Source organism: Trichomycterus rosablanca, chromosome 15, assembly GCF_030014385.1.
Source record: "Trichomycterus rosablanca isolate fTriRos1 chromosome 15, fTriRos1.hap1, whole genome shotgun sequence".
NCBI lineage: Eukaryota > Metazoa > Chordata > Actinopteri > Siluriformes > Trichomycteridae > Trichomycterus > Trichomycterus rosablanca.
In genome coordinates this window covers 22682455-22696101 of record NC_086002.1, presented here as the reverse complement: position 1 = coordinate 22696101, position 13647 = coordinate 22682455, and the positions used below count along the sequence as shown (strand labels likewise).

The 13647-nt window shown below is 44.0% G+C and overlaps 1 protein-coding gene across 1 annotated transcript in view; it reads left to right on the top strand.

The window, feature by feature from the left end:
• LOC134328718 (NACHT, LRR and PYD domains-containing protein 3-like) overlaps nt 1-10094 on the top strand; it is a 54147-nt gene extending 44053 nt beyond the window's left edge. The window contains exons 8-10 of the mRNA XM_063009899.1: nt 1312-1485; nt 2040-2216; nt 10020-10094. Coding sequence (XP_062865969.1) covers nt 1312-1485; nt 2040-2216; nt 10020-10026 — 358 coding nt within the window. The 3' untranslated portion in view covers nt 10027-10094. The remainder of the gene's footprint in view (nt 1-1311; nt 1486-2039; nt 2217-10019) is intronic.
• Nucleotides 10095-13647: the final 3553 nt, after the last annotated feature.

The following is a 13647-nucleotide window of genomic DNA, read 5'->3' as shown; positions in this document are numbered from 1 at the left end:
GACAGATATCAAAAGAAATTGATAACTGCTGTCGCCTTTGTCAATCTGGCAGCAGCCTATGACACTGTACAACACAGGCAGCTGATACTATATGACATGACAGGCGATGCTAAACTATGCAGTGTAATCAGATGCTTCCTGGGCAACCGAATGTTCTATGTCACACTTAATAACAAGAAAAGCAGATGGTTCCACTAGACTAATGGGCTGCCACAGCGTAGTGTCTTGGCACCTCTCCTCTTCAATGTGTACACCAATGATTAGCCCCTACTGGAAGGATATAGCGGGTTTATCTATGTGGATGACCTGGCCCTGACAACACAGCAGTATGGCTTCCCAGAAGCTGAGTCAACCCTGGAAAAAGGCCTCTCGGATATATCAACATACTATCTGCAAAACCACCTGCACCCAAATCCTGGGAAGACCCAAATCTCCAGCTTCCACCTCAAAAACAGGGAAGCAAAACGGGAGCTTAACGTAACCTGGGACGGCATGAGGCTAGAAAACAACCAGTATCCAGTATAACTAGGAGTAACTTTAGATTGTACCCTGAGTTACAGAGAACACATTAGGAAGACAAGAGCCAAGGTCTCCACCAGAAACAGCCTACTACGACGACTAACAAGCTCTAAGTGGGGGGCCCATCCAAGCACACTGCGAACAACAGCAGTGTTGTTTTTCACCACTGAGTACGCCTGTCCAGTATGGAGCAGATCCCGTCATGCACGCAGAATCAACCCTATCCTCAATAAGACCTGTATGATAGTGACTGGGTGTACTAAAACTACTCCAGTACCCTGTCTCAATGCTCTCTCAGGCATTGCTCCCCCCTACATCTGGAGAGCAATTACCACCCGAGCTGAGACAACAAGCAAGCCAATGACACCCGGCACCTACTCCATGCACATTATGCCGCCCACAAACGACTTGGCTCCAGGAGCAGCTTTTATGAGCTTTTTCATGATATAGATGATGGCTGGACACGAAGAAGAAGAACCACTATAAAATAAAACAATAAGAACACCACTATGAAATAAAACAATAAAAACACCACTATAAAATAAAACAATAAAACACCACTATGAAATAAAACAATAAAAACACCACTATGAAAACATCTGATAATGATTATGAAGCATCATTAATTGAACAAGAACTGAGATCCCAGTTTCCATTGGTTGGTGATTGGGAGGGTTTTTGGTTTTGAATGTGTAGATGTTGTAGTTTGATTGTTGCTAAATTGCTTACCAGCTAACAAATATTTACAGAAGATTTTTGGTTTCTCTGATTGATCTGATTATTTCTCTCCAGGTTGTGGGATTGTGATCTAACAGAGCAAAGTTGTGAAGTTCTGTCCTCAGTTCTCAGTTTAAACTCCTCCAGTCTGAAACATCTGGACCTGGGTAACAATAAACTGAAGGATTCAGGAGTGAAGCTGCTCTCTGCTGGACTGGAGAATCCACACTGTAAACTGAAGATACTGTGGTAAGATCTTTATTTTCACACTTAGCGCTTTTCCACCATCAAATCCAGTCTAAAAGCTCCACATTTATCTGTGTTTAGCTGTATTAACCTCACGTGTGGTGGTTCTGCAGCTCGGGGTTCTGCATCAGCTTCTCGGCAGGAACGTAACGTGGCTTAATGTACTAAAAGTACGACACAGAAACACTATATTTCTTTCTGTTATTACTGGTTATAAGTGCTCTGTACTGCTGAAATTTATTGGTCATTGTTTTAGTACAACAAGCCACATTACACTTAATTTTTTTACGTTAAGCGTCCGGGTCACTTTTACCATGTCATATCACACAGTTCATCGCTTTGAAAATATCAGTGAATATTAGCGGTAAACTAGATACAATTTTAATCTGGTGAACTTAAAAAGATGAAAGTGCAGCACAACTTTCTCGTGTAAAAGCACCCAAACCTCTACACATTAACACGCCCACTGATGACTTCACGGTTTGCACGGAAAAACCAAGTATTCTGTGGTGGGAGAAGATGATGTATGATTTTTGTTAAATGATTTTCTTCTGCAGGTTAAATAGCTGCAGTATCACAGATGAAGGTTTTACTGCTCTGGCTTCAGCTCTGAAATCAAATCCATCATCACGTCTGAGAGAACTGCATCTGAACCAGAATCATCCAGGAGAATCAGGAGTAAAACTGCTCAAAGATCTACAGGTGGATCCACAATGTAACCTAGAAAAACTAAGGTAACTCTCTGTTGCTTTATACACAGACACACCTAAACACACACACTTAGACACACACACACATACATACAATGGGGCCAAAAAGTATTTAGTCAGCCACTGACTGTACAAGTTCTCCTACTTAGAAAGATGAGAGAGGTCTGTAATTTTCATCATAGGTACACTTCAACTATGAGAGACAAAATGGGAAAAAAAAATCCAGGATTTTTAAAGAATGAAAATAAGTGGAAAATAAGTACAGTGGAACCTTGACTTACGAGTTTAATTCGTTCCGTGACCAAGCTCGTAACTCAATTTGCTCGTATATCAAATCAAATTTTCCCATTGAAATGAATTGAAACACTATTAATCCGTTCCAGCCCCCCAAAAACCACACCGATTTTTTTGTTACGTGTTTTTAAATAAGAAAAATGTACTTTATAAATAACAAATAATGTATAAAATAATAATAATACATAATAAAAGAGAATGTAAAGAAATAGACTGGTTTTATTACGTGTATTTACCTTAAAAATCAGACGGAGATGCTGGCGGAGGTGGAGACTGGCGGAGGAAGTGTTTCATTTCGTGCTCTATCATTTAACTTACTCGCTGCACACTTAATGCTACAATAAATAGTGGCACCTCGGTATACGTCAGCTTTGGTATAAGTCCAACTTGGTATACGTCCTGATTGGATGTGAAAATTTAGCTTGGTATACGAACTTTATTTAATCAGTCACGACACCACGCGCTACTCTTGTTTACCTATCGCGAGACAAATCCACGAGCGTCATTACGCCAGTTGCTACCGTTCAGTAAGCAACCCGCGCTATAATCTACACCTATAACGCTCTATATAATTTTTTTACTTCACTTAATCTTATTCTTCACCGACTTTTGGCTTTTTCGTCACATTTTCCTCTTTTTTACTTGTTTGTACAGCAAGATAACCAGGTGAACTGAACTCAGCTGAGCTCGTAACTCAGATCTCGGCTCGTATCACAAAGCAAAAAATCCACCAAGTGACAGCTCGTATCTCGAAACATTCGTAAGTTGGGTCACTCGTAAGTCGAGGTTCCACTGTATTTGGTCAATAACAAAAGTTAAACTCAATACTTTGTAACATAACCTTTTTTGGCAATGACAGAGGTCAAACGTTTCCTGTAAGTCTTCACCAGGTTTGCACACACTGTAGCTGGTATTTTGGCCCATTCCTCCATGCAGATCTCCCCTAGAGCAGTGATGTTTTGGGGCTGTCACTGGGCAACATGGACTTTTAACTCCCTCCACAAATTTTCTATGGGGTTGAAGTCTGGAGACTGGCTAGGCCACTCCAGGTAATTATGTGGAAAGGAGGAGGACTCAAAAATGCAGATTAAAATAAAATTTATTTATTTTAAATACAAAAACTAAAGAAAAAAAAGGTAAACAACTAAAACAAAAAACAATTGGGCGAACTCCGATTGACGCCGCCGATTACCGCTGGCAAGAGAAACTGAAACAGAGAAAAAACTCAAGTCAAGACGCAAACCCCGGTCGCATAATTGCAAGGCGGTTGCGCTCACCATGCACCACACTGGCGATAATGAAAAGGAAAGTTTGGCGCGCTTATGAAGCGCTGATTCGGAGAAAAAGTGAAACTAAAAAATATTTTCAGTGAAGAAGGACCCGGACACCGAAAGCGCAGGCGGGTCTAGGTAAGATCGTCTCGTCCCACCACGAGACTTGTTGGTAACAGGGAGAGACGATCTGAAAAAGAGAGAAGAAGAGAATAATTAGTTACACCTCAAAGGGCAGATTCGAACCGGGGACGCCGGTGTCAGAGGCAAGCAAAGCCCATCTGCGCCACCCGGGGAGTAGCGACCTGCAAAGCCTTGAGTAATTATAAAGACCAGCGAAACCAGCAAAATGGCCGCCGCTAGACTCCTGTGGTTGCGAGCATCTTGCTCAGGTCTTGAATGAGTCTTTCTGATTGCCCGTTGGACAGGATGGTAACCTGAGGATAAGCTGACCGTTGCACCAATAAGTTGACAAAAGGCCCGCCAGCACTGGCTAACAAACTGCGGGCCCCGATCAGACACAATGTCTGAGGGGACCCCATGCGCTCTCACCACATGTTGCAGAATGATCTGCGCAGTGCTCATGGCGGATGGCAGCTTGGGCAAAGGAACAAAAAGACAAGATTTGGTAAACCGATCGACAATTACCAGTACCGCCGTGAATCCCCTGGACTTTGGCAAACCTGTCACAAAGTCCAGTGCTATATGGGACCACGGTCTAGATGGTACTGGCAACGGATGGAGTAGTCCCCGAGGACGCTCTCTGGGGCCATACACACTGTGCAGGTACGGACAAAGTCCCTTACCTGACTCTCCATCCCCGGCCACCAGAATCTTCTTGGGCCAGTGATAGCTCAGTGGTTAAGGTACTGGACTAATAAGCAGAAGGTTGCCGGTTCAAGCCCCGCCACCACCAAGTTGCCACTGTTGGGTCCCTGAGCAAGGCCCTTAACCCTCAATTGCTCATTGTGTAAGTCGCTTTGGATAAAAGCGTCTGCTAAATGCTGAAAATGTAAATCTTCGGCGCATCAAGACCAGGGTTTTAGTGACTCCTGGGTGCGCCGCAAAAGGGGACGCATGGGCCCACTCAAAAACCTGACGCCGAACTGTAGAGGGAACATACAGTCGGTCAGCCGGTCTTCCTCCAGGGTCGAGTTTTGCCTTTTGGGCATCCCGAATGACCTTGGAAATGCCCCAGGTCACTGGGGCTACAATCTGGGTCGAGGGAATTATGGGATCAGGCTCGGTCTCTGGTCTGGTGGGCTCCCACTGCCTAGACAGGGCGTCCGGCTTGCCGTTTTTGGACCCCGGCCTATAAGACAGTGTGAATTGGAACCTTCCAAAAAATAAGGACCACCGAGCCTAACGTGAGTTCATCCGCTTCGCTTGCTGGATGAACGACAAGTTTTTGTGGTCAGTCCAAACAAGGAAGGGATGTTTAGCTCCCTCGAGCCAGTGTCGCCACTCATCGAGTGCCAATTTAATGGCTAAGAGTTCCCTGTCTCCCACCGGGTAATTACGCTCAGCAGGAGTCAGGTGGTGCGAAAAGAAGGCACAAGGGTGCATCTTCTTTTCAGGGCCCCCTCTCTGGGACAGCACTGCCCCAACCCAACTGCAAGACAGGAGCAGTGGTGAGGAGAGATTTAAGCCTATCGAAGGCTTGTTGGGCCTGCACCGTCCATCTAAATGGAGCCTTGCCTGTTAGATTTGTTAAGGGAACGGCAACAGTACTAAAGTTCTGAATAAATCGCCTAAAAAAGTTTGCAAAGCCCAAAAACCTTTGCACTTGGCGAACGGAACTCGGAGTTGGCCAGTTCTCCACCGATTTTATTTTAGCCGGATCCATGCGGTGGACGCCCTGTGAAACGATGAACCCCAAGAATGAAACAGAGGGGGAATGGAAGACGGACTTCTCCAGCTTGACGAAAAAATGGTGTTCGAGCAGAAGCTGGAGAACTCGTCGGACGTGCCTCACGTGTTCGTCGATGGATCGGCTAAAAATCAAAATGTCGTCTAGATAAACGTAGACGTACTTGTCGAGAGCCTCCCGTAGGGCCTCATTGATGAAAAGCTGGAAGATGGCGGGTGCGTTCATTAACCCAAAGGGCATCACTAGGTATTCATAGTGGCTGGTGGGTGTACTCGTCCCCCTGCCTGATCCGGATCAAATTGTACGCGCTGCGTAAATCAAGCTTGGTAAAAATGGATGCTCACTGAAGGGCTTCAAAAGCCGTGGCCATCAGCGGCAGCGGGTACCGATCCTTGATCGTGATGACATTTAGACTGCGATAATCGACACAGGGGCGTAAACTACCGTCCTTCTTTCCTACAAAAAAGAATCCCACCCCGGCCGGGGAGGAAGAAGGACAGATGAACGGTCTATGGGAGGGGGGCAAGTCCCGTGCCCTGGACTTGCTAAAAACTTCCTTAAGGTCATAGTATACTGAGGGGACCTGGGTTAAATCCGGGACCGCCATCATAGGTACTGACGGAGTGTGGGATGTGCCAGCCTGCAGCAAACAGGAATCCCTACACCGTGTTCCCCAGAGGAATATGGAACCGGTTACCCAGTCAACTTGAGGGTTATGCCGTAGTAACCACGAGTAGCCCAGAACAACTAGAAAGTGAGGGACACGGGTCACCAAAAAGGTGATCCGTTCCTCGTGGTCACCAAGACGCAGCGTAAGAGGCTTGGTCTGATGGGTTATAGGGCTGCCTGCCACGGCCCTACCATTAATGGCATAAACCAATATAGGGGTCGGTAGCAAGTGGATTTCTATCCCCAACCTCAGTACCAATTTGCTGTCCATGAAACAGTCTACAGCTCCAGAATCAACGCAAACCTTAAGGGTAGTATTCCTAGAACCCCAACGCAACCCTGCTTGCAAAAATAAACCCTGGCCAGGGATTACAGGTCGGCTCACTCTCGACTCCCTGCCTCGAGAGCGGCCTATTCGTTTGACCGAGGTTGGGATCTGGGAGCCAGACCAGAAGATGGAGGGGCAACAGCTCTTGCTGACCCCAACTGCATGGGTTCTGGGTCAGGGGACATCGGTCTAGGGTTGCCCTGAAATAGAGGGCGATGTGGACGGGAACCTCTCTCCCGCGACCGTTGACAGAGGCGGGTATCAATAGAGTTGGCCAGTTGGTGAAAGGCCTTAAGGGAGGTAGGTAGCTTGCGAGTGGCCAGCTCGTCTTTTATCCTCTCTCCCAAACCCCGATGAAAAATAGCTGTTAAGCTCTTCCCACCCGCACTCAGCTGCTAGTGTCCTAAATTCAATAACGTAATCGGCCATCGAGCGCCCACCTTGGGCCAGCTCAAGCAGCCGAGGTCAAGCCTCCCTACCCCCAGTGGGATGAAAAAAGGTGTCCATAAGGGCATCCTTAAAGGCCTGCTCTGAAAAGCACTCGGGTGCGTTTTGCTCCCACAGGGAAGTGGACCATTTTAAGGCTCTCCCTGTTAGCAGGGAAATAACATATGCCACCTTAGAACGTTCGGTGGGGTATCGGGATGGTTGTAACTCGAACGCCAGCAAGCACTGAAGAAGGAAACCTGAGAATCGTTTGGGAGGGGGAATGGGAGTTTTACTGCCCGCAGATGTTCCGGGGCGACCAGGAGTGTGGGCTAAGATGTCAGAGTGGAGCTCCAACGTTGGAACACGCTGGGTGAGTTCAGCTACCCGTTGTGCCAACTCGTTAATAGCCAGCTCATGCCTGCCCAAAGCCACCCCCTGGTGGCGCAGCATGTCTGAGACCGGCGGGTTTTCTGCTGAGTCCATTCTATGGTCGCACCTTTCTGTTACGTGGAAAGGAGGAGGACTCAAAAATGCAGATTAAAATAAAATTTATTTATTTTAAATACAAAAACTAAAGAAAAAAAAGGTGAAAAACTAAAACAAAAAACAATCGGGCGAACCCCGATTGACGCCGCCGATCACTGCTGGCAAGAGAAACTGAAAAAGAGAAAAAACACAAAAGTCGAGACGCGAACCCCAGTCGCATAATTGCGAGGCGGTTGCGCTCACCATGCACCACACTGGCGATAATTAAAAGGAAAGATCAGCGCGCTTATGAAGCGCTGATTCGGAGAAAAAGTGAAACTAAAAAATAGTTTCAGTGAAGAAGGACCCGGATCTAGGCAAGATCGTCTCGTCCCACCACGAGACTTGTTGGTAACAGGGAGAGACGATCTGAAAAAGAGAGAAGAAGAGAATAATTAGTTACACCTCAAAGGGCAGATTCGAACCGGGGAAGCTGGTGTCAGAGGCAAGCAAAGCCTATCTGTGCCACCCGGGGATTAGCAAACTGTAGTGCCCTGAGTTATTACAAAGACCGGTGAAACCAGCAAAATGGCCGCCGCTAGACTCCTGTGGTTGCTACAGGAGAACGCTAGCAGGTTTGCGTTAAAAACAAACTGAGCTCGAGGGCTGAACGGAGTCGCACCGCACTTTCCCTGCCAGAAGTAAAAGAAATACCTATTTTACCTCAGCCTTTCAGCCTACACACCCAACCGACCTACAAGTCACCTGGGGTAACCGGCTTGCCCTGAAAAAGTGAGTGGAGACCGCTAACATGCCACAAACAAAAGCCAAAGGTGCGACGCCCGCTGCTGCACTGCGCAGGCTTAAATAAGCTGGCTGCAGCTGCGGGTCGTCAGCCCTAATTACAAGGCCTTTTTTTTAAGGCCTTTTGTTTGGTTGGTCTGTAACGCCTGCTTCGCTGGGAACCCGGGGTAAGTTCACCAGCTACCGCAGGCACCCTAATACCAGGACCTTGAAATGCTTTTTACGGAGCCACTCCTTCGTTGCGGTGTTTTTGGGATCATTGTCATGCTGGAAGACCCAGCCACGTTCCATCTTCAATGCTCTCACTGATGAAAGAAGGTTTTGGCTTAAAATCTCACAATACATGGCCCCGTTCATTCTTCCCTTAACACGGATCAGTCGTTATGTTCCCTTTTCAGAAAAACAGCCCCAAAGCATGATGTTTCCACCCCCATGCTTCACAGTAGGTATGGTGCAACTCAGCATTCTGCTTCCTCCAAACATGACGAGTTGAGTTTTTACCAAAAAGTTCCATTTTGGTTTCATCTGACCATATGATATTCTCCCAATCCTCTTCTGGATCATCCATATGCTCTCTGGCAAACTTCAGACGGGCCTGGACATGTACTGGCTTAAGCAGGGGGACACGCCTGGCACTGCAGAATTTGAGTCCCTCTCGGCGTAGTGTGTTACTGATGGTAGCCTTTGTTACTTTGGTCCCAGCTCTCTGCAGGTCATTCATCAGGTCCCTCCGTGTAGTTCTGGGATTTTTGCTCACCGTTCTCATGATCATTTTGACCCCACGGGATGAGATCTTGCGTGGGGCACCAGATCGAGGGAGATTATCAATGGTCTTGTATGCCTTCCATTTTCTTACAATTGCTCCCACAGTTGATTTATTCACACCAACCTGCTTGCCTATTGTAGATTTACTCTTCCCAGCCTAGTGCAGGTCTACAATTTTCTTCCTGGTGTCCTTCGACAGCTCTTTGGTCTTGGCCATGGTTGAGTTTTGAGTCTGACTGTTTGAGGCTGTGGACAGGTGTCTTTTATACAGATAATGAGGTCAAACTGGTGCCATTAATACAGGTAACCAGTGGAGGACAGAAGAGCTTCTTAAAGAAGAAGTTACAGGTCTGTGAGAGCCAGAAATCTTGCTTGTTTGTGGGTGACCAAATACTTATTTTCCACCATAATTTACAAATAAATTCTTTAAAAATCCTACAATGTGATTTCCTGGATTTTTTTTTTCTCATTTTGTCTCTCATAGTTGAAGTGTAGCTATGATGAACATTACAGACCTCTCTCATCTTTCTAAGTAGGAGAAATTGCACAATCAGTGGCTGACTAAATACTTTTTGGCCCCACTGTACACACACACACACACACACACACATGCAATGGTATTGTGGATTCAGAGCTTTGAGCATCAACCGGAAGATTGGGGGTTCAAATCCAAGCTCTGCTATGCAGCCACTGTTGGGTCCTTGAGCAAGGCCCTTAACCCTGTCTGCTCCAGGGGCGCCGTAGGATGGCTGACCCTGCGCTCTGACCCCAGCTTCCAAACAAGCTGGGATATGCGAAGAAAGAATTTCATTGTACTGTACATCTGTATATGTGTATATGACAAATAAAGTATATCTTCTTCTTTTTCTTTATTCTGCTTCTGATTAGTTGAGTCTGATAAGTTACAAACATTTGTCTGATCTCTTCTACAGGTTCTGATTCTAATACACATTGAATTATGAGATGAAGAGCAGTGAAGATAAACACCATCTACTCTTCACACTGGGATTCTATATGGTGACGCTTCTTACTGCTCAAATCTGTAAACATGCTTTCTGTATAACTGTGTGCATGACATCACTCTCAAACCCCTGATGGACCTTCATCTCCTCTTTTTATACATCAGTATTGAAGTAATGTGATTGGAGAGTCCATCAGGTTACTGGTACCATATGTATTAATCTGGTACACTGAGGACCTGGTGCATGTGAGTTAGAAGCTGCAAAACAAGGCAATGGTCCATGTGGAATGCTTTAAAAAAAAACCTGCATTAGCATGCTGTTCACTATCTGGCCTGTAATGCAGAAGTTTAAAGCTACTGAAGGTGTTGACATTCTGCCTGAAAGAGAACATGAGGAGGATTACTTGAGACGTTAGTGAGGTCTTGAGGTTAGAACGTCTTCCTACATAACCACAAGATGTTTAGAGGGCTGACTCATCATGCATCATTTTTATTTCCATTTACATATTTGGCATTTAGCAGAGACTTTTATCCAAAGTGACTTACAGTACTGTGACAGTATACTGTCTAAGCAATTGAGGGTTAAGGGCCTTGCTCAGGGGCCCAATAGTGGCAGCCTGGCAGTGGTGGGGCTTGAACCAGCAATCTTTCGAATACTAGTCCAGTTCATTAACCACTAGGCTATTTAACCGTTCATTTTATCCAACTAACTGATTAAAGCAATAAACTACAATAGAGTAAAATGATGATAAACAAAGTGATGATTCTTATTAATGTTGTGTAGAGCTATTTAAATTGTTATTGTTTGATTGGTTAGTTGCAAAAGCTGAAAGTTTTGCTAATAAACCTTATTTGCAATGAGGGTTTAATAATTTTGATTGCAACTGTACATATACTTTTAATGAGACCCTATGCTTTAAGATTGTTACACATTTTCTTATTGTTTAATTTATTTATTTTACTAAAATGTTCAGGAGCAATATGTATAATGATACATTTTATTTGTTGGCGCCTTTCATGACACTCAAGGTCACCTTACATCAACTAAAACAAGAATTAAAACATACAATCAGTTATTACAACTACAACAAACAAATTATCACAACACACAAGCATAAAACAAAAGTACAAGATATGTTAGAGTGAATAAGCCAGTTTAAAAATATGAGTTTTAAGAGCAGTTTTAAATTCTGTGATGAAATGCAATGTTCAAATATGGGTGGGGAGTGTGTTCCAGAGTTTGGGTGCAACATTGGAGAAAGCCCTGGCACCAATTGTGCTAAGGTTAATAGCTGGTTCTGCCAAAAAACCTGCTGATGAAGATCGCAAAGAGCGGGAAGAAGTGTAAAACTGTAGAAGGTCTATAAGATATGCAGGGGATAAATTATGAAGTGCCTTGAATGTCAGTAATAAAATTTTAAAATTGATCCATTGTGATACTGGGAGCCAATGCAGTTGGATCAGCAGGGGTGTGAAACGCACAGTGGACTTGGTGCGTGTAATTATCTGTGCTGCTGAGTTCTGGATATGTTGAAGTCTTTGAATAAGTTTGTTTGGAATGCTAGCCAGAATTGTATTGCAGTAGTCAATCCGTGATGTGACTAATGCATTGACTAAGAATTCCGTGGAATGCTGTGATAAGACGGGCCTCAGTCTGGAGATATTTCGCAGGTGGAAAAAAGCAATCCGGGAGACATTATTTATGTGAGTTAAAAAAGAGGGAGTACTGTCCAAGATAACACCAAGGCTCTTAACATGGGTGGACACAGGTATGATATCCTCGGCAATGAAAAATTAACTAATATTATTTTTCGAAAGTGCGGCCTTAGATCCAGTAAGAATCTCGATTTTACTACTATTAAGTTTTAAAAAGTTGTTTGTCGTCTATGTATGTACATCACAGAGACAAGCAATAAAAGTAATCAAAGTAGTAGTAGAAGTTGGCTTAGTGGATACATAAAATGAACCTGAATGTGAATGATCTGCTCTTACAAGATGATTTATACGGCAGGACTCGGCGATCGTGAACCACCACTGCTGGATCTCTGACCCTTGTACTACACATACAAAGCATTGTCTGAGCTGCACTGACTCTTAAACAAACACAAAAGCATAGATTAGTAGTTATAAACTGGATGATACGTTTGTGTTACGGCTGCAACACTGCAACATATTTGAATACCTCAGACTGAGAACGGTGACGTTCAGTAGAGAGGAACCGGATGGTTCTGGATGTGCTCTGCAGTTCGCAGTTGCCAGAATGCTGTAAAATGACGGCACAGAGATCAGAAATCTTTCTTTTCAAAACAGTTTCATAGCACACATCAAACAATCTAAACAATACAAATTAGAGATGAGAGGGGTTCCTGACCCATCACTGGGAATTGACTGATTTTTGAATTCATGGCCATTTAGGGCCTCCCATTAAACCACAATGATTTCATTCACTAATAATGTGTCAGATGTAATGACCATGACATCTCTCCCATCCCTAATCTAAAATACAAGAAATACTACCAGAAGCACGGGTTCCTCTGTGGGCAGCGGGTCAGTGGCCACCAGTTGCCAGTTTCGCATGTCAACCTTAAAAATTAACACATGTACACACAAAAAAATAAATATAAAGCGATACAATGTAAGTGTAGTGTTACAGTTTTATCCTAAATTAGACATACCTGAAGATCACTGGTCTCATCCAGTCTTTCTTTATAGTCTATAATAAAATAATAAATAAATTCATATTGTTATTGTATTAATTTATTTGTGGTAAGTGCACAGACATTGTTAAAGCAAGTGGAGAATTTATATAGATTCATAATGTATGATCTAAATAATGTGTGTTCTGAAATAGGGCGTGTCTAGAAATCGACTGTACAGTGTGCGACATTGGGTGTGTTTTGAAACACTTCGTGTTTATGTTACAATCTGGATACAAAGTTGCTATTTACAGCAAATCACTCATTTATTCATTAACTTATTAGTTCATTAATACATTTATCTATCAGTGTCCAGTACAGAAGTGACTCCAGCCAACCAAAGTGCACAAAGCTTATAAGATAGATAAGATAAGATTCCTTTATTGATCCCCATGGGGGAAATTTGAGTGAAACAGCAGCTCCAGTAAAGTGTAAGTACAGTAAGTAGAGTAAATAAAAATAGAATAAAAAAGAAAAAAAATAAGGAAAGAAATTTGCTATGCAATGCAATTACTATTATACATCAGTATGACAATTACTACAATATAATACAAACACTATATATTCTAATATATACATATGTGTAAATAATGAAACAGAGTCCAGTGCTGGGCAAAAGGGTATGGGGGAAGCTGGCTCATTAGTGTGGGGACAGTCTGTGTATTCTGCTATTGTTATGCAGTCTGATGGCGGTTGGCACAAAAGAACGTCTGAAGCACTCCGTCCTGCTTTTTGGTGGAATTAGTCTATGACTAAAAGAACTACCCAGTCGCCATAGTTCCTCATTAAGAGGGTGAGAAGGGTTATTCAGGATGGCCCTGATTTTGTCTTTTGTTCTTTTCTCACATACCACCTCCAGACTGTCCAGCTGTAGACCCACAACAGAACTGGCTTTCCTGACCA